Below are 21,769 nucleotides of genomic sequence, written 5' to 3'. Positions count from 1 at the left end.
ATTCTGCAGGATTAATACAGGGACAAGATCCTCTGGCTTAAAATACCACTGAGAGCACTGAACATGACTGCAAAGCAGACTTCAGGGTGTGAAACTAGGCATCCCCAAAAAGGATGATCACACAATTAGTGGCTGTCCCCATGTGACAAGACTGCATTGAGTTTCCCAATGCCATATAGAACCTCTATGAAAGAGGTAGGGATAAATATGACACTTTTTAAGGCTCAGTTTACAGGTTTTTTCTGTAAGAACTTCTTCTGGTCTGTTATCCCAAACACCTCCCAAATTCGGCAAAAAACAAGACAGGTTCCCTCCAGTCCAGTCATCACCCACCCAATTCTTCCCCAGACTACAGCCAGTCCTGAGTGAATTGGGAGTCTCAGTGACCAAAAAGGAGTATGAGAACATGTGGTTTATGGCAATGTGTGCACTAGCAATAGGAGTGACTCTGGAGGGAAAAACAATCTGTGCTGAGGAGCCAAAGACCGTATTTTGGGGGGGTTGCTTCAGGGTAGTTTTAGTCTGGCCCTGTGGCCTGAGTTCCCAACAGTGTAGTAGCACATTAGGTGGAGGTCCAAGGAAACCATGATGCAAGGTAAAATCTCATCACCCTAAGGTGGAACTATTGGGAAGTCACTTCAAAAACACACTGCTAATCTGAACATAAATGCAGGTCTGCATGCATCCTAAGACAACTCGTAATTCAAAAGCACAGGAGAAAAATTAAAGTTTTGCAAATTGTGTTAATTACAGCATTTCTCGTTTCTTCAACCTTGACGCATTGAGCTTGGTAGTCTTAAAAATATCCCTTCAATATCACGCATGTGTCTGTGTGCACACATGTATCCTGACACAGGACCAATGCAGCTGAAAAGTTAACTAAAGCAGATAAATCAAGGTGATAACACTGAAATTAGTACTTAGGAGGTCTTGATTCAAGTCTTATTGCATTACTCATTAAGAATCTTTCCACCGATGTTAACGGACTTTTGCTTGGATCATGAGTAAAATGTAGATACCACGGTCACAGCAGCACAGCAGCTATTACTCACTCACATTCCCAGAAGGCATTTTACCTGCAAAAAGACCACAAGATTTGACCCCACTAATGACTTCCATGGTGTTTTCTGCACAATATAGATTATCGAAGTAGAGCCGTGACTCAGAGGACTTTCCCGCTCCAACCTGCCTATCATCAACTCTTCCCTGCAATTTCAGAAATGAAGAAAGGCAGAGTCACCATTCACAAGATGTTTGCCCAAGAACAACAGTTCTCAGCCTTTTCTGTAAACCAGATTTTTCTTGCGTTAAAGGGAAGGAAAGAAACAAAAAAAAAACCAAAAAAAAAAAACCAACAAACAAGCAAACAAACCAACTAAAACAAAACAAAACAAAAACCCCAAAAGCAAACAAACAAAACCGTTCAAGACATTAAAATTCTGGAATATTTGCTCTGGGAAAAGAAAAGAAAACATAACTGAGAAACTGCTAGACTACTCATGTTAATTTAGCACCTCAGGCAGTAATCAGGGGGTATGTGATGTGAGAGATCCTATTATTCCTGCTCCTGACATCAGAATATAAGATAATTGATGTAAGAACTCTCTAGACAAACTGTGTATGTTTCCTAGAGTATATGCAGACACAGTGTTTCCATTTGTGTCCTTCTCTGGATGCTCATTCTCTGATCTGGCCCCAATCCTGCTTCATCTCACTCAATGCCCCTAAAACCTAAGAAACAACATCAGAAGGAAACTGCAAGGAGGTGTTTCCAGTTTTTAGGAAAAAAAGTTAGAGCAAGAAACTCAGGAGCCAGTTCCCTCTAAAGCAAATGGAAAGATAAAACCACAGTAACAGACGAGTGCAAAATTCTGCCTTGCAAATCCTCCTCTAATTTTCATCATTGCTGAGGTCTTGGGATCAATATCTTAGTCCAACTGCAATCTGTTGATGAGCAAAAGGAGGGAAAGGTTGCAGCATCACGAATTAAAAAATAATAATCTCTCAAGCTTAATATCAGCAAAGATGATTATTTCCTTTGATTTGTCAGACTAATTGAAAATAGCTTTATATTTCGCAGATGATTAATTAGGAGCCAACAAGATCTTCATTTGCATCTCAGTAATTCTTCACTCTGTTTTATTTCGACATTTAGTCTTTATGCTTAAAATATTCATTGAGAAAGCAGAAAGGTGATTAACATAAGATTTTGAATGTGTGCCATTTGTTCTGACTTTTTTTACACATTTTTGTCAACAGAGAAAAAAGGAAAGAATATACAACATTACAAAACGATTACTGCCTGTTCTGCTTACATCTGTTAAATCCTCCTTTATGGTAGACATAATTTAACTAGGTTCATTTTGAAACAGGGGAGAAAAAGCCCAGATAAAGGTCAATCCTTTTCCCTTCCTCCCCCATTCCCAAATCAAATGACTATTTGACCTTTGTATAATCATCCTGAAAGTTTCAAAGTGGGCTTTCTTACATGGAACATCCTTACTCATGTGAGCCATCTGCAGAAGATTAGACCACGCCACTGTTACCCTCTCCAGTTATCACACGACAGAAAGTGGGTTCAGAATAGCATCTGACAGGTATGGTGATATTTTTCCATCCATCTGGCACTGAAAGGCAGGAGTACACATATTTCTGGGTGAAGGAACTCAGTTATTTCATTCCATATTAAAAAAAAAAAAAAAAAAAAAGGAAATTCATTTGCAGGTCATGTCTGTGGAGGTTTTTACATTTGGGGGTCGGGTTTTTGTTTGGCGTTTTTTAAGCATTTTCTCACAGCCTTGGCAACCTCTGTCTTATCACACCATGCTTAAATCTCCAGCAAATGGAGTGGGGTGATAAGAAGTTTAACCCTTCGTTTGGAAAGTAAATGCCCAACCCTTTTGATGGTATAAAGAAGCTAGAAGAGTAAATACTGAAGACTAAAAGGAGGACCGATTCCTAAGGATTAAACCATCAGAAAGCAAATTATAAGAGCCAAAATTTGCTCTTATATAACAATAATAATATTAATACAAATGGCATTATTTCAAAGAAAACTCTTGCAGGAAGGGGCTGGCTGATGGCCTTCGAATTTTGAGGAATTGTCCTCCATCTACCATGAAATCCAGCCTTTTGTAACAGGCTCTGCCCATTCCTCCAAGCACAGGGACAGGGTCTGCTCCATCTCGATTTCACGTCAAGAGCTCAACTGTAGACCATCAAATTATACCACTGAGTACCCAATGGGGCAGAACCAAAAGCGCTTTTCCAGCTCCTAGCTAAAGTCTCAGGGTCTTTCCTAGTACTGCCCAAAAAGTAGCCAGGATCGTAAGGACCCTGATGTACCTTTGCACTTATCCCAGTCCCAAATTGTCCTCAACACAGGTTTGCCACCGCGGTGGCCGCGGTTGACTGTGACCAAAAAGGGACCGATCCCACGTGGAAGCCCGACGTTAGGCGGGGGCAGTGGCTGGGCTGCAATTCGAGGGACAGGGAGCACACACCGGACAGTGGGATTACACTAACATGCAGTCCATTTATTTTTGAGGGTTTTTTTTCCTTTGTTCTGGTTTTTTTGTTTGGTTTTTTTTTTTTTTTTAATCAAGCCACCGCAAACACTGCTTTGGCTGTCAGCATGAGCACAGAGACACACATTCCCATACCTGTGGTAACTATGTAATAAATACCACCAAAACAAATTTAAAATAATAATAATAATAATATTAATAATAATACTAAAGAAAGAAACTTATTCCCTTTCCCACCCCCAAGTACAAAACACTTTTAAGTCAACAGAATTTAATCTAGTTTATTCTCCAAAAAAAAAAAAAAAGGAGGAAAAAAATATGAAAACAAAACAAAAAAAGCAGGTCTTATCACTAGCAGTAAATAAATTTGTACAACCATTCAGTCTGTATAATAGGATGAAATAAATCTACATCTTTCTTATTTTGGTGCGTTGAATTATACATACAAACAACAATTACAGGAACTTGTTCACAATGCATATAGACCTGGAGAATGGCTATCTGAAAACCCCTTGTTGGCAATGTCCGCATGTTAACACTGATTGCCTGACACCATTGGTACTTCCTATGTAAAAGGCCTGTGGCCCAAAATGAATGATCTCCCTACAGGTTTTATTTATTTAGTTATTTAGTTAGTTAGTTAGTTAGTTAATGCATCATCAAAACCGTTCTAGCCAGCCCCCTCCCCCTCCCCGGAAATGAAAAAGAAACCGAAAAAAAAAAACAACAAAAAAAACCAAAATAAAAATAAAATAAAAGGAGAAGACATGACTGGCAGTTGGTCCATTTGTTCGTAAGACCGCGTTTCCTCTTGGTCTGCATTGTTTGTTTTTCTGGTTTTTAAATTGTCCTCCCATCCTCTTTTTTTTTTTCTTTTCCTTTAAAAAAAAATCTCTCGGAGTCCTTCATGCCTTTTTCTTTACAGCTCCCCAGATGCAATAAAGTCTTCCTCAAATGTACAGTATTTCTTACAATATAAGTTATATGCAATGTTCAGCGTTTTTTATTTTATTTTATTTTATTTTTTTCACAGCACTAGAGATCCTGTCCAATAGGGAATGCAAGTTCTGAATGGCTTATTCACAAATGGTATCCAGATTCAGTGGGTAAGAATACATAGACGCCATAGTGAGTTCCTTTAAAAAGTGGCAAACATCACTTTTTTAAAACCTTTTTTTTAACTTTTTTCTCTTTTTTTTTCTTTTTTTTTTCCTTTTTTGTGCTTTTTGTAGTTTTTTTCTGGGTTTTTTTAAATTTTTTTCTCTCTTACGCCTTCAAATAACTTTTTTTTTTTTTTAATTCAGTTTTTTCCCCCTCCCATTTGATTCGGGACGTCAGACCCATAACCACACGCCTGCAAAAATGCAAGTATATAAAGTAAATCTCATTTTGAGACTGTAAGCATTCAGCAGGGGAGTCTCTCGCTAACCCATGGCAGTGACCATACTGGAAGGATGGTGAGGTCCGAAGGAGAGGCTGGATGGAGGATGCATCGGTGTCGGTGTAGTCAGCATGTGGCTGGAGTGACTGAAAGGTGAAATGTGGCTGATGGAGGACATGTGTCTGGAGAGGGCGGCGGGGTTAAAGGAGCTGCTCTTGGGAAAGTCTTCAAGGTTGTCATGGACCTTTTTGCACTTTTTGGATTTGCTAGACATTTTTCGGTTTCTGGTCTGAATTCCTTCTTTCTTCATAGTCAGGGGTCTGTTAATCTAAACAAAAATCAATTATTTTTTTTGTGCTTCCATCCCTTCTCCCCATATCACCACAGGATTCGTGTACCCCATGCCCGGGCAGTCCCAGGGATGTGCCCAGGACCAGCTGAAGAGCCAGCACCCCCCCCCCCCGTACACCCCATGTGCCACGGCCACACAAACTCTTCCCCCCATCCCAAAATTCAGATCCCACCAGGAAATCTCAAGTTCCGTTGAAATTTCTGAACACAAGGTGACATAAAATTGCTGGCAGAGCCTCACAGGAGCAAAACATACCCAGATAACTCACGGCAGCTGAAAAATTTCAGCTATCTGCACATTAGGTAATTGCACCGTGTTTAGGAACGAAACCAATCATTAGCACCTTGAAATACTCCCTGCAGACACAGTCTCACCCCGAGGCTTCCTGACTGATCTAAAACCATTAGCTGCAAGAGCTGCTGGGATTTCAGTGCTACCAGGGGTCTCAAACTCTCACAGTGGCATTAGGGAGCTGGGCAAACTCTTCACAAAAGCGACAGGTATTTGTCTTATTTTTCTTCTTTGGAAAGATTTTGCTCTGACCCTCCTTTCAGGTTTACTTTAGCCAATGCGATTTTATTTCTAAAGCCTTCCAGGTTTTTTGGCAGGGCCTGAAACAGGTATCTGTGCTGCCCAGCAGATCATTTTCTACTTGCATGCAGGCATACCTGTAGGAAACCTAAATATTAAATTCTTCTGCATGGATATACACAGCAGCAATGACCATCCATACACCCACTGGGCTTAGGAAATGGTAGCAAAAGGTCTGTTGGACCTCCTGTAAGAAACTCCTATTGCTGCATAAGGAGCCAGCACCACAACATGCATCAGCACAGGTGCCGTGAAATCCTGAAGACCACACTTGGGAAGGGGTTTATGCATCGAGTATCCATAAACATCCTTAAAAATCCGGATTTGGGAGCCTACATGAGGAGTTACACAGGTCTTGCACTGGTTCCTCTGCAGAATTTCACCCACAGCAGAAGACAGGAGAGCCCAGCAAACCCCCCAGGGCTGAACATTTTTCATAATAAATGTGAGCACACGGCAATGCTGATGGATATTCTGCAAAAGGGGGAAAAGGGAGAAAAAATGGATCTGCTATCCACCGGCAACTACTGCCTCAACCCCGGTGAAGGACAATGAAAAGAGATTCCTGCAAGGGTTCTGAACAGATCCTCAGCCATAAGATCTTAAATCAGTGCAAGGGACAAAGCGCTCCCTTCTTCCAGATCGCAGCAAAGTTTCACTTCTTGCTCATCAGCCACTGCTTGGTGCCTTTCCCCGCAGCATGGGTATCATTCACGGATCTCTCTCCCTGGGGAGGCAGGGATACAACAGCTCCCTGTTACACGTGGGGATGGAGGCACAGGGAGAGGAAGGACCAAGCTCATCTGGTCCAGTTTACGCATCCCAAAGTTCATCATCCCAGTCCGAATTAGTGACTCCAGGCTCTTTGTACCAGCAGTGATAAGAAACTTCACCTCATCCTGAAAATGGGTGAATAAAAGACTGATTCCTCTACCTCTGGAAAAAGGGAACCGGAGGGATCAGCCCTGCTTGCTAAAGGTAGGAAGGAGGAATCTGCCCATGCACAGCCCAACAACAGCCCTGGGGCAGCAACAAGCAAAAACCTCAGATGTCACGGGCTTTAAATACACCATCACCCGCCTGCCTGGCTTCCCGTCCTCGCAGAGGGAATAGGGATACACACACAAGGAGGGGCCTTTGCTCCAGCTGGATGGCCGGGCTGGGAAATCTGTGCCTGGCCTGTTTTAAGTCAGCCAACAGGGACATGCTGCCCAAGTTCAAAGGCAGGAGACAGCCCCACGTGAGCCCCACCAGGCAGCGACACTAGAGGAGACCTGGAAGTCTCCATCCCCGATGAGTCCGGCTCAGATGCGGGGAGGTACACACGAGCCCCAGCTCCTAATGAGGATTTGCATCGTGACACCAAGGCTCAGGGGCAGGCAGAGTTGATTTCCAGGTGAAGCAGCAAAGGTGCGAGCTCAGGAGGTGGCGGTGGCAAAGCGACGACAGACTGGTGCTGGGGCTGGGACTGGGACCGTGCTACCTCTTAGAGCAAGCACGGGGTCCTGACCCTGTGTAGCACGGTGTCGTGTCCTGCAGGACAATGACCACTTCCTCAAAGCAACGTCTCTCATGTTTCATTCAGTCGCTAAGAACAGATTGCCCCGGGCCATGATTTGATGTGAAATTTAAGGGTGACAAAGCCATGGCCAGCCCTGCAACTGGGGTCAGAGATGCCATCCAAGCTGTTAGCTGGACACGTCATCCCGGCGTGCGTGGTCTCACCCTCCTAGCAAGTACCTGACCCAAGTGCCAAACAGGTAAGGACATGCATAAATGTCAGGAAGAGTGAGACCAGCACAGTCAAGTCAAATTTTTCCAGTGATTTCAAAGGTCAGTCACAGCAGAGTTGAAGCGATCTCCAAAACATCAAAGCCATGGACCGATCTCGGTTGCTGGGGTAGAGAAATGAGAGACCCAGAGGGAAGACCTTCTCCATGAAAATTCATTATGATAAAAATGACAAACACATGCTAAATTAAAATTAAACCAGCCCAATGCATGTATATGAAATTCATTAATTTCAGATGGAGCCAATTAATTATGGGCAGGAATTATGCTCTTTGTTTTATCATATGCAAAGTACCAGCTGCTCTGCTCTTGGGACACATAGCCCTGCTTTAGGATATTGTGAAATAGAGGCCATTTCTCAGGACTTTTACCAAAAACAATGGCAACTCACTCATTTCTATGGGCACAGGCCAATCTTCTGTGCACCTACAGCAAGGTACACTCCCACCCATCCCTGAAGTGAGCGAAGGCTCATCCCGCTTCTAAGAAGGACTAAAATAACAAGGACAAGACCCTCACATTCAACAGATCAAATCCAAGGGATAGTCTTAAACATTATAGGTCTGATCTTGCTCTGACTGAAGACAATGGGATTTTGCCATTGACCTCAATAAGGTCCTGTCACTGAAGCGGATTTATCCTTCAGACATAGTCATTACAATGTTGGGTTAATCTTCCAGGCTGGCTGTATCTTCGAAAGCACTCTGGGATGCCACAGGATGAAAGGCACCGTATCAATGTGAAATATTAGTCATTGTTAATACTGGTGTTAATGGAGCCGGCTCTTGTTGAAGTCAGTGGGAGAAATGCCAGCAGCTTCACTAAATGCACCCCAAGACTATTATGATTATTGCTTATATCCTACTGACAAATGGGTTTGCTTAAGCTGTGGGAATCAACAGTAAAACAAACTGATATAGCCCCATGAAAAAGATAGCCTTTTTACTGCAATTGTTCCCGGTGTGGACTTAAAAACTAGATAAGTTTCATCTTCAGATCAATCCATTAAAATACCCTAATGATCTGAAGGTCCAAGAAAAATTCATTAAACCCAAAGAAAAGACAAAAGGGGCGGGGGGGGGGGAGATGTAAAAAAGCAGCCAGGAATTTGCTACAAACTAGCCTGAAACAAGGCGATGGCACCTTCCAGGTGACCGAAGACCTTCCACTGGCATTGACGGTGCTGAAACACTCAGCTGCTTGGGAGGGACATGCTACGATGAGCCTCTCTATTTCTGACACCTCTCCTGATGGAGAACCGATGCAGATAAGATACACAAAGGGAGCAGGACCACAGCCTACACAAAAAAGTCTTGCGCTTTAACAGACCAGACCAATTTGTATCAGCCGAGGAACCTTGTCCACGTGCAACCACCAAACTTCCTCCCTGCCCTGAGCTGATTAAAGGATGATGCTGGTGCAACCCACCAGGCAATTAGCACAGCTCCCTAGGTCCTGCGTCCCAGCAGCCAAAATGAGAAGGCATCTCTGTGAAGCTACCACTGCCTTATCACCGGTCACAAAAAATTCACTCCTATTTAGCTTCCAAAGCACAATGTGGCCTTCACAGTCACAGCCTCTAAAGCCATTTGGGCTGCAGAATAACGCTCCAATGCTCTGCCTTTGTGGACCTTTAAAGCTGAGGGTGGAATGTTCAAGGACTATCAGCCGCAACGTTGCCTGTTTCTCACTGCAGTAATAACTAAGCATCACCTTAGAAAGGTAAAAACAAAAGGATTTACCCACTCATAGCCAGATTTTAGTACCCTCGCCTAGTTCTATTGTTGCACACAGTATCTCAGTCCTCTAGGGGTTTCATTTAAGCAGGTCCCATTAATCAAGTTGCTCATAAGGCAAGATACTACTTGACTTTGCTAAGTAGCTGTGCTGAGCTTTTAAGCAGCTGTCGGTGTTTTTAATGAATATGAAAATGGTTCCAATGTGCTCAAGGCCTGCCCCATGTCGCAAATTTCACAGCCGGATCAGAGTTTCCCTAAACAGTTGGATCTAGGGGTCAGTTCAGGCCAACTAGGTTCACAACGTTAGTGTGAAAAAGAAAAGGATGAGCTCTTGCGGGCACATTTCTGGAGAGCCCCGGCACCCAGGCACCTTTCTAGACACCTCAGGGGGGATTCCTCCAGGCAGATGTCTACGCTGCAGGTAGACACATCTGAATTCATCATCCTGCCACCTTTTGCCGTCACCTTTTGTACCCCATCTTCAAGGGTACAAGTCATCTCATGCAAACACAGGCGTCTCCATCGGGTCCGACCAATGGCACCCGAGAAGAGCCTATTTTCTTCGAATGGCTTTGCTGGGGTACAGGAGGAGCAGCTCAGGTATAGGTCTCCCAAGCTATGCGATTTAAGTCCTACCACTGGTGGCTACCAGGCCAAAATAAAAACATAGCACAAGCGTAGGCTCCTCCAGTGAAGTTGGCTGACCTTGCTCTCTTCTTGCCATGGAAGATATTCTGAGAGCTTTCACTCCAGGTCCAACCCTTTTGTTTGCAGTGATCACATTGAGAGCTTGATGACAAGCTTTGCTTGCTACATAGGACTCAAAACGTGCTGAGACGCCTGCCCACTAAAGGGTAAACACATTTTCCTTTTTTCCAAGAGAGATGCCTCTCACAGAACAGGTGAAAAATTAGCCTAGTTGGGTTTTTTTTTCCTACTTAATCCAAACTTGTTTACTCATCCCAAGAAACCAAAGAGCTTGAAATAACAAATGGAAGGGACTGAGACACCACAAGGGTTGGATGCCCCACGAAACCCGATCCGTCTTTGATGTGTTTGCGTGGGTGGGCATGAGGGCAAAACAGAGCCCAAGATTTCTAAGTCAAACATAAAGCAAACGACCACTAGAAAAAAAAAAGTGATATCAAAGCAGAGAAATTGAAAGTCTTTTCCTTCTTCTGACATAATAATTATTCTAATGCCACATGTGGAATGAGAGTAACAGGAGTAGCTTTAAGACTCCTTTATTAGCAGTATTATTCAGTAGAAGACTTTTCAGATGCCTTTAGCTCTTTCCCTGGGGCACATATTCCTGGTTCCTGCAAGCTGGCTTTGCATGGAGATATTAGATTAAATCTGCCAGCCATTTCATTTCATTTTTCCTTCCCTTCCATGACAGACACTTTAAAATTCACATCACAGGTTGAGCAGACTCTGCAACCCGCTAAATCAAGTCCTTTTTGCTTTACGAATCGCTTGCATCAACCGGGGCAAACACAAGACCTAAATAAATCATCTTTGGGGACGGGTGGAGGGACGGAACAAAGGCAGCCACAAACCCAAGAAAGATCTAAATAGTTGCTGGCACATTTTGCTTTTTTTCCGGATTTTGTATTTGCTGGAGGAACCAAGCTATGCACAGAAGGGGTATCGGCTTGCAGGACAGCGTGTTGTCTTTTCCAACGCACTGAGCCCAATCAGCAGCGGATAATGTCTCTCTGTGTTGATGCACCCCTCCTTTCTTGGCTCAGGCATGGGAAATCTCTAACATTACCCACGGACAGCCCTTTTTATACCTCCCCAAGTCGGATCAGCTACGTTTGAGGGGACGCCGACTCATCGCTCCAACCCCCAAGGTCCCCAAATGGATAAGGGAGATCTCAACACCACCCAAGACTGGAAATCCTTAAGTCAAGCAAGAGTTTGGACCACCGAGCACCGCAACTGAGGCCCCACTATTGAGTGTTACAGTCACACTTACATTGTGCAGTTTGTAGTAGAGCCCGCAGGCGTTACAGACGGGATCGCCGTTGGCATTTCTCCTCCACAGGGTGGTAGTGGTGGTCTGACAGTTCGCGCAGGACGTGCCTGCCCTCCTGGCTGCAGACTGCGGGAAGGAGGGGGAGACAGGGGAAGAGAAGGAGGGAGAGAGAGAAAAGCACCCGTGTTAAAAAAAAAAAAAAAAATAAAAAGATGCAATCAGCAAAATAGCTGAGAAAGAAAACATCAACCCTGCAAGACTGACGCACATCGGCAGAGGCCTCCAGAAACTGGCTTGTGAGAACAAATAATAATTCTGAAAAAAATCCCCGAGGTACTTTAATCCCAAATTATATATGAACTGAATCAGGTGCCAAAGGGCATCCTAAAAGTGAGTGCTAAACCTCTGATAGAACTCATCAAAATTAGCAGCGCTGGCACAGCCCATTCCAGAGGGGAAAATATTATTTAAATGCCAACATGTCTTTCCATCTTAATTCTCTCAGACCCCCCAGGGGTCTAATTCTGCAGTCAGGGCCTGAACTAATAATTGTTGGAGTCAACGGCATGAGTCACAGCGGCTCCAGCAAGCGCCGGGTGAGACCCACGCCGAGTTTGGTGGGCAGCTGCTCGCCGGGTCCGACCGCAAGCACAGCCCGGTCCCGTAAATTCAGCTCAGCTTCAAAGGATACGGGCTCCAGATCGGAAATAACACCGTGGCAAAGAGCAAGAATCCCAACTTTTTAATTACATCCTTTTGCAGCCTAAACCTTCATGTTTATTTAAGGATTGGTAATGAGCCTGAAAGAAGAATTTACCATTTCATAAAGGAGGAGGAACAAGAAAAAAAGTCTACGTGTCAAGGTGTATACAGAAGCTTTTTTGTTAGCTGTGATAATGATTTAGCAAAGCCAAGTTTAGCAAAGTCGCTCTTCTTTCACATGGATGAATTCATGCTTATCATTTAAAAACTGTAACTTTAGCAAACAAGTTGTCCTTCTGCCACTGAGGGAGGAGAAGGAGTTTGCAGTCTTCTGTGTGAACGCGTATGCATGTTTGCATATCTGCAAGTGCCTACAGCTCCTAAAAAAAAGACCTTTAGATCCCCGTCCTATCTCTTCTTCATCAATATGACACAGTCCCAGAGCTCTGATTTCATCCCAATGCGTTGCTTTCAATGGGTCTGCTCATGTGCTTAAAGTTAAAACATGTGCTTAAGCGATTTGCCAGATCATAGCAATGCTTGGCACCTTGCAGAACTGAGCCTTTAATGCTCTCTTTTGTGCTCTTACTGTTTCAAATTTACCCCTCACCCCACACAGCCGCACACTGTAGCACATCCAACATTTAAAAAAAAAAAAAAATACCGCATCTTTGGATACCGTACAACAAACCCAAAATGCAAACATGGACACTGGCACAGCGCTAGCGTTAATACCAACTCTTGTTAGGTCATGTTGCAATTTTAATCATAATTGAATGTGGCGTAGGTGGGGAGAGGACGGGTTGGTTTTGTTTTAGGTAGAGTAGCATTTTTTTTTTCTTTTAATTAGACAAAAAGGACTGTCTGAAAAATAAATAATACGATGCCCATGAGCATTGGGAAGCATGACAGAGCTCCTGATCTGACAGCAAGGGCCTCTCACCAGCTGCCCGTGGGGACAGTTCCATTTTCCCTGACCACAACCCACGGTGAAACAAGCCGATCTCAAGCCCGATGAGGCCTCTAGCTGACTTCTCCGTGCTGATGACAAGCAGGAGCTGGGAACGGCACGTGGGTCTTTGGTTGCAAAAATCCTGGTGCCAGCAGGGGAAGTTGAAGCATCCCACCAGGAACGGCAGAGCCCCCAACAGATATGCGCATACACGCCTCGGTCCCGTCCTCCCCTGGACCATGCCACAGCCCCAAATTTGGTTCCCATCAAAATCACCCGGTTAATACGCGTGCTTCAAACGCAGCACGGACACAACAGCTTGTAGAGCCAGGCTCTCGCCAAGACCCGGGGGACGAGCCCGCAGGACGAGCCCCCGCTGGCCAGCACGGATGGCTCAGAGGCTGGATTGAGTCTCTCGGTGGCAGCTTTGCCCTTATCAGACCCAAAAATCAAGCCTAAGGAAATTTCTAAAAACCAGTGATATTTGACTCAGCCCACACAGGGGAAACATCCCCTTTGAAGATATTTGGGGTTTCTACACAGCGCTCGCCGTAATTTCTCTTACGGCAAGTGTGTTTAAAAGGCACGCCTGGTCACCACCTTGCTACCTTCAAACAAACTCTGACATTAAATAAACGAATAAATCACAACATCCACTGTCTTCTCTGAAACCTTTTCCATCTGCCGCATTTCCCCTACAAAAATTCAGCGTTGTTAGCTGAATATTTTGAACTCTGTGCTCTTTCGGTCCCAGACTGTACCTTTTATGCTGTACCAACTTATACCGGAGACACCGGCAGCGGGCAGGAAACAATGAATAATAACGCTATTGTAAAAGCTCCCAGCAATGGCATCCACTGACGCTAATCACCGACCCGAACCTGGCCATGTAAGTAATGGGATGACTAATAGGGTGCCCCATATCATCTGTAGGACCAGACCCCGTGGCCCAGTTGCATGTGAGCGAGGGCACAACTTCAGAAGCGCTGGCAGCGATGAGAAGTTGGAATTGAGGATGGCGCAGGAGGAACCAAGCACTGATAACGATGCTTAATTAAGGGGCATTTTCACCATCCGGATTTACATGGGCTACCCACAGAGCTGCAAGCATTAGCTTCCTAAAATAAGACTGCACGTGCGTGGGCCTTCTGAGAAATTGGCCATAACCTTTCCAAAACCAGCACAGCTGGAGACGGAAACGGAGCGCTCTGCATCCACATGGACAGGGGAAAGGAAGAAAATCCAAAGGAAGGTTTTATCTCAGCAACTTCAGTGACTTGGCTGCCGCTGGCTTCGACGGGGACAGGAGCGGTCTCCGAGAGGGCCATAGACCTTTTAAGCAGAGTGGTGGTGTGGTACCACCTGCCTGTTCCTGATCCTCCTGCCAACATCTCCAGACCTTCCACCTTCCCCCCAAGACGAAGCAGAGCTGTCTGAGCCCCCTTGGCCAGCAAAGCTCCAGCCGTCTCCCCTAAAAGAAGCCCTTACAAAGACGCCCATTGAATTTAAAAAGGCTTGGGCTGGGTTCTCAGCATCTAAGGATTTATTTGCCTTCTCTCTCCAACCCATCGGAGTCCTTTCATTAGTTTCAGCCCGCCTGGGATCAGAGCCTACAAAACCAGCCCAAGGTCACGCAGGGAATTTGTGGCAGAGGGAGAGAACCATGCACTGGATCCCCACCCTGAGCCTCCATCCACACGCTGCCTTCCCCAGCCCGCTCGCCTTCACAAGTCAGGAAAGATCAAGTCAAGCCACAGACGCGCGCACATCTACATCTATGCACACGAAATGCAAACACGGGCCCAGCTTTGGGGCCTTCTGATTTTTTTTTTTTTTTGGAGGTTAGCAAGGGAAATAAATACAGATGCAAACAGCATTGGAAATGTTTCTCTTTGCAGTGCTGGAAAAAAACAAAAATATATAGATAAATCAAAAGTTCCCATTTAGCAAAGGCCACATTCAAAGAATGGGAACTTTTTGTAACGTAAACTAAAATGCCCAAGATTGGAGTGATTGTGCAAGACAAGGTCTCTCTTTACTTTTTTTCTTTCTTTCTCTCTTTTTTTTTTTTTCCCCCTCAAGAATGACCTTTTACAATGTATTTATTTATATAGTTCATTTTACATGTGCCGGGCTGAGAGTGACTCGGGACATTCTTTCGTGGTTCCATCAGACACTTTTTGAAAGCTCTCCCCCCCTTTTCCAGCCGCTTTCCTATTCTGCCTCCCCCTCCGCTTGTTTGGATACGCTCAAGCTCCTGTGTGTTTGGGCTGGGGAAACGGAGCTGTTGTTTAGGAGTTATCTCCAGGGCTCAGATATCCGGCAGCTTTTTCCTAGGAAGTTAGCTTTACACATAAAGAGAGAACGAGGAAAAAAAAAATAAAAAAGCAAACGAGGTGTGTGTGTTTAAGACAGAAGGGCTGGGGGGAGGAGGAGAAGAGAACAAGAGAGCTGCCTAAAAAAATTAAAATCCCAGCCCGTACTTCCCTCCCTAGAAAGCTTTTCCTTTTTTCTAACAAGGCTATGAGAGGTGAGGGAGACCAACATTTTCCTATATGGGAAAAGCCCATATAGGAAGGCATGCAGAGGTTTCACCTGTGGGAAGTTTGGGGGCAGAGGAGCAAACCCGCATCTTCCTCAAAACCCGCACAGCCAGACAGAGCTGACGCCGCTGCCCCTTGCAGCGTAACCCCTCCTGGGGCCGTATCCTGCAAACGCTTCCCGGCGCCTGTGGGGATAAAGCCGGTCCAATTTGGCGGGATTCTCACAGGTGAGGAAGCTGAAATCCGTGACTAAGAGCTGCCGGACCGAGGCCGTGAGCATCTTCACAGAGAACACGAGGGCAGCGAAGCACCCCTCTCCTGCCCGCAGGATCCGGCCATGCCGGGCACAAGCCTCACGCAACCGACCGGATCCATCCATCAGCTCAGAAACTCCGCGGAGAGGCGAGAGCCGCTTTTCCTCCGCATTTTGAGCAGCCCCCAGGAGCCCGTCCACGTCTTTAATCCTAACGAAACCAAACGTGCCTCGATTCGAAACATTCAATAACTTCCCAAGCAGGGAACATATTTTTTTTCCCCCGCTTGATATATTTTTTCCCCTTGTGGTTTGCCTGATTATTTGCCAAATATCCTTCAACGCATTTATTAGCCATGCCCACAGCTTCCAGACCTTTTTGTGGCTTCCAGGGAAATTCATAAAGAGATCACTGGGGATGCTGTAACGTACTGCCTGTGCGTAGTACAGTTGCGAGGCTTGCAACTATTATTTCAAATATTTACCCGCACATTTCGTCTTCCTCCAACTCCTGCGGCCCCGGGCACACGCTCAGCTTTGCACACTCACCAGGCTTTGCCATCCCCTGCCTTGTGTCCTCACTCACACCGACTCGGAGAGGAATGACACAATTTGAGACCTACACGGCTCAGGGACAAATGACCACACCAGGTTCAAGCAGCACCAGGACCATCAGCCAAGCCCTTTGCAGGACCAAGGTCCAGCTGATGCCCCAGTGGCGGCCGGTACCCAGTTTTGGTCCCCCCTCTATGACGCTGTCAGCCAAAGGGGATGGGGACACACTTGAGAAGGGGAGGACAGCAGCGTGGAGAGCCCAGGAGAAATCTTCTGTTCTCCTGATAATCTCTCTGGTCACTCAGAAAGGATTACTCTGCCCTTTAGCCCCTGGAAAGAGCCACCATCCTTGGGTCGCCATCCAGAAGTGCTGTGCGGAGGCACCTGCACCATTGCGACCTGGGTGAAAACTCAGTTCTGGGTTGCAAGAAGCCCTGGATCTTGGTTTTTTAACCTGTTTTGCAGTTTGCAAGAGGACCGGACGACTGAGGCCCACAGCAGCTGGGAGCATCTCTCCGAGCATCCCCCCCCTCCCAGCCCTCTGACGCAGCGGGACCAGATTTCGGAGCTGGCTGAGCTTCCCTGTCCATCCCGAGCTGCAGACAAGAAGCAAAAGTTGCAGAAGAAGGAAAAGAAAGAATAAAAAAGGAGACTCACCAGCCTTCTCTTGGGTTTGATCAGGGGCCGGTTCTGCCCGTTCATTTTGTGATAGAGTCCACAGGCGTTACACAAATAGTGCCCGGTGCCATCTCTTCTCCACAGAGGGGTTGAGGTAGCCCCACAATTTACACACTCCCTGCCTTCTGGAAACAAGAGAGCACATAGTTCACTTAGGGAAAGTGGAGGTGAAAGGGGCTGGGGACACCTTACCCACCCCCAAAAAGAAAAAAAAAACAAAACAAACCACCTCCCTGAGAGACCCAGCCATGCCAGACCCTGTCAGTCCTCTCCAAGCTCAGGATGTCCAAGGATGGGTCCAAGGCCATGGCTGAGCGACAGCCCCAGGGCTGGTGGGGCCTGATCCTGTCCCCCTCCCCAGCATCACCCCACAGGCAGCATCAGGCCTGTGTCCCAGCAGCAAGGAAGAAGGATGGTGACAATGACAACCCGAACCCCATGGTGGCTCGAGGGGCTCCCTGGAGAAGCTCTCACCCCTCCCACAGGTCCCTCCTTTGGGGGGGGTGGAAAATTCCCCCTCACCTCTGGATTAAGGGCTTCTACAGCCCTCCAGACCCCATGTCGCTAGACCAGACAAACCTTGGCAGGCTTTGCAAGGAGCCTCCAACCCTCCCCAGATGGATGGATACCAAATTTAAGTCCATGCCCCCCCCTTTCTGATGGGTGTGAGGACCCCGGGGTCACTCCTTGAGCACTGCCCCAACTTCCACGGGGGTACATGAGCCTGGGGGGGGGGGCCTCTTCCTTTGGCCTCAGGTCAAACCACATCAAGGACCCCCAAAATAATCACAGATCAACAATCAAAACACCTCCCCGGCCCCAGCCAATACGCAACCACTCTGCCAATATCCGCTATCGATTAATTTGCAATTAATCTTCCACCACCCAACTTGAGGAAACCCCGCTGGCTTCCCCACCGCATCTGCAGCTGGATGGTCCATCCCTGATATTTGGGATCCCAAACAGCCCCCGAGCCTGCCTGAGCCCTGCTTAAGGTCTTTCCCTCCTTCTTCTTCTCCTTTTTGGCACCTCTCTATCCTCTCCCTGGCTATTGAGGGGTTGGGGGGTGTCCCCCGGCCCACCAGCTCCCAGCTCAGAGGAGGGAACTGGGGGGGATGGGGATGCCTCTCAGCTACTTTCAGAGGGTTCAGTGGTTTTTTGTTGGGTGTTTGGTTTGTTGGGTTGTTTTTTGGTTGGGTTTCTTTTTTCTTGCACCTAATGACACTCCTGGCCCATCTGAGAGCAGCAGAAGACCTCAGCTGGCCAGAGCCGAGCTAACTCAGCGCAGAGCCGGCTCCCCGCTGCCCCAACCCGCGCTGTGTTCGAGCAAGAGGCATCCGCACCCTAACCACAAACGGCAACCGTTTTTCCAGAGCCTTTGCACTAAACCCCTCTCGTCTCACCCCAACACCGAAAAAAAAAAAAAAAAAAAGACATTCGCAGCCGTTTCTCCCTCTTTCATCCTGCAAAAACACCCCCTCCCTCCTTTTCCTCCAGCACTAACACTCTTTGTCTGCGAGCTTCCCAGCTTGCTAAAATCGACTTTAAAAAAAAAAAAAAAGAAAAAGAAAGAAAAAAAAAAAGGTGTTGCTGCTGGGGTTGGTTTATCAGGAACCGCAGATGTCTCTCTAGAAGGTAAAGTAACAGAAAGTGGCAAAAGGAAAACAAGAGGCGGGGGGGGGGGGGGGGGGCAAGACGGTTTGAAAATACCGCGCAGCCGGTAGCTCGGCGGGCACCGGGGCGGCCGGGGGACGCATCACCCCCCCCCCCCCGGCTTGTACCGGGGGTAAAAATAAACCAGTCCCTACCCTGCCACAGCACCCGGTCCGTACCGGGGCCAGGCGGGGAGCCGCTCCCGTTAATACCCAGGTCGTTTTGTTCCCCTCCGGTTAAACGGGACAGCCGCTCCGGGGCTGTTTGAGTCTCTGTCCCTCTCTTTTGTTTCACTCCATCTCTCTCTCTCTCCTGCTTTCATGTACAAAACATACAGGTCTGGGTTTTTTGTCACTCTAACCGCATCCGGACTCTATTAAAGTTCCTGGCGCTGGATAAACAATGCAACTGTCGCGTGCAGCAGTCTGAAAATAATTGGATTAGCTCAAACATATCAGCTAAATAGAGACAGTCCCTGCTCAGACAGACAGAGTAAATGTCACCCTGGAAAAACCCTGAAAACTGATCTCATTCATGCCAGGCAACCCTGCAGCAGCCTCCTCGGAAAAAAAAAAAAAAAAAAGGAGAGAAAGAGACAAAAAAAAAAAAAAAAAGAGTTTTGACTAATCGCCCTTTCCCCTGCACACACACATACACAAACCTCGGCTCACACACTACCCCTCGGCGCACACAAACGGCCAAACCCGGAGCCTCCAGCCGCGCAATCCCCCCCCCTCACTCCGCTCCCCCCTTTCCACGGGGTGCGCACAGCCCTGGGACATCCCCCCCCAAGCCGGGGAAGGAGGGGGGGATGCTTTTTTGGGGTCTTGCATTGAGGGTGGTCAAAGCCCATAGGAAGGAGTTGGATGGGGCTGGGGGCTGCGTGGGCGAGTTTCTTCTCCCCCCCCCCCCCCCCCCCCCAGACCCTTCCCACCGCCCCAGGGAAAATCCTTCCCGCATCTGCGGGAAGAGGCCCTGGGAAGAGCGAGGCGGAGGGAAGTTGGCCGGGATTTAGTACCATTATTAAAATACAGAGAGATACACTAATGCTGCGGTTCCCTCGGTTTCGCTTCCTCCTTAGGCGCCGCAGCTGAGAGCATCGTCAGGCGCTTGGGGTGGCGGAGGGGGGACGGATCCCCCCCCCCAGCCCCAACAACCGGGCAGGAGCCCTGAGGCAACGGTGAAGGGCGGGGCGGGGGGGGGAGACACACAGATTTGGGCTCCTGAGCCGGCGTGCTTGGGGTTGGCCAAGGGGGGGGGCAGTCCCCGCTGCCTTCATCCCCCGGCTGTTTGTGAGCATCCTGCGGAGAGGAGGAGGAGGAGGAGGAGGGGGGGGGGGGGGCCGCAGCCCTATGCCTTCCCCCCCCAAGTTCCTCTCCCCCCCCAAAAAAAGGGATGAAGAAGCCAAAAAGCCCTACCTGTGCTTGACCGTGCTTTCGGTCGCGATTTACACCCGAAGCCGGTAGGCGATCCTCCTAAGAGGCTACTGGGGGGAAAAAGTCCAGAGCCATATTCTGGGACATACGGTGGGTAGGTAGTGATGGGGTGATGTGCGGAGGAGGTGGCTCCTCCTAAAGAGGCCATGCTGCTCCGAGAGTGAGAGGACTCCAGCTTCATGGTATCGGCCAGGGACACCTGGTATTTGATGCATTCCTTCTCGTCTTGCCGGGTGGAACCGGTGGAGCCGGGGGTGGAGATGGACGGATCCGGGGATACATCTTTAGGAGGGGTCGGTGGGAAGGTGAAAAGGTGCGGGCTGGAGTGGCCGGCGGATAAAGTGGAGGAGGAGGCGGGTGGGTAGACGGAAAGGGGTCCCGGTGAGCTGTGATGGATGGAGGTCTTGGAGAAAGGGCTGAGGTTCCATGGAGAAGCGCTGTGATGGCTGCTCAGCGCCTTGCTCCCGTCCAGCCAGGGCAGCGAGCCGTGCAGCAGCGGGGGCCGGCACACCTGGCTCCCTGCTCGGAGAAAACACAGCGAAAAAAAGCCGGTTACCTTCCCTTCGCCACCCCGGCAAACCCGCCGGGGGGGTGCCGGGCTGTACCCCCCCTTCCCGTCCTCCTCCTCCTCCTCCTTCCCAAAGGAGTGGGGAGAGGGGGGGAGCAGGCGAAATTACACCTGATGCCAAGGCCCTCTCCCCTTTAAAAATGAAAATTGAAAAGCTGCAACAGCCCGAGGTGGCAGCCCCCATCCTGCTCGGGAACCGCTCGCCGGGTCGGGACCCCCCCCGAGGAGGGATGCCAGCCCTGGGACACGGAATTTGGCGAGCCCTGCCGCGCTCTCTCCCTCTTCCAGGCAATCCCACGCGGACTTTGAAGCGAAGATCCTGCGTGAAATTGCCAAGCCCCGGCTGCAGAAATCTTTTTTTTTTCTCTTAGCTGGAAAATAATTTCCCGAGCGCAGCCGTGGGCTACAAACCCTGGGAATATTCTGGCCGAACGAAGACGACCAGAAGATGCCCACAGACGTGATAATAACCTTCGCAGCAGAGCTGATGATAAACTTTGCAAACCGCCCAGTTTGGCTTTTTTTTCTTCCATGAGGCTGCACGTAAATGTTCGACGGCTTTTTTTCGTGGCGATATGGCACACGCAGAGACTACCAACTGTCTCAAAAGAAACTCTCCATCCCCTTCTTATGGCAAGACACCCTTCACTTGTATTTTAAAATACAGACCTGGACTTTGAAAAAAAAAAAAAACAAAAAAACCAAAAAAACCCAAACCACTAGATTTACGCAGTCCAACCTTTTTTTCTTTGGCTAGAAACATTCTTAATGGATGGCACCTAATATTTTAAATTAATCTCTGCCCTTGCTAAAAAAAAAATGAAATATTTATCCAAAGAACCAAATCTACCCAAATCCACAGCAACTTCAGCAAATCGCTGTAAGCTGAAAAACACAGTTATTCAACTGGAAGAGAGCAAGTTAGTGCCTGCTAATAAAGCCCTGGAAACGCATTGACATCTGGAGAGCCTTAACCTCTGTAGGTATCGTGATACGTGTATAGAGACTGCTAAATATACAGAAGGAGAGATGCAAACACAGATCTAGAGAGCCACAGAGAGTTAAAG

The 21,769-nt window shown here is 47.6% G+C and overlaps 1 protein-coding gene across 4 annotated transcripts in view; it reads right to left on the bottom strand.

Annotated features, from left to right (window-relative positions):
* Nucleotides 1–4,167: 4,167 nt before the first annotated feature.
* Nucleotides 4,168–21,769, bottom strand: part of GATA3 (GATA binding protein 3) — a 29,888-nt gene continuing 12,286 nt past the window's right edge. For 2 of the 4 annotated variants that reach the window (XM_069801576.1, XM_069801578.1), the window contains exons 3-6: nt 20,117–20,653; nt 17,025–17,170; nt 11,363–11,488; nt 4,168–5,236 (exon numbers count right to left, since the gene is read on the bottom strand). In XM_069801576.1, coding sequence (XP_069657677.1) covers nt 4,952–5,236; nt 11,363–11,488; nt 17,025–17,170; nt 20,117–20,653 — 1,094 coding nt within the window. In that variant the 3' untranslated portion in view covers nt 4,168–4,951. The remainder of the gene's footprint in view (nt 5,237–11,362; nt 11,489–17,024; nt 17,171–20,116; nt 20,654–21,769) is intronic. The other 2 variants (XM_069801580.1, XM_069801579.1) reach the window with 2 other exon arrangements.

This window comes from Haliaeetus albicilla, chromosome 14, assembly GCF_947461875.1.
Source record: "Haliaeetus albicilla chromosome 14, bHalAlb1.1, whole genome shotgun sequence".
NCBI classification, from domain to species: Eukaryota; Metazoa; Chordata; class Aves; order Accipitriformes; family Accipitridae; genus Haliaeetus; species Haliaeetus albicilla.
The sequence above is the reverse complement of the archived record's forward strand: the minus strand, read 5'-3'. Positions and strand labels throughout refer to the sequence as shown.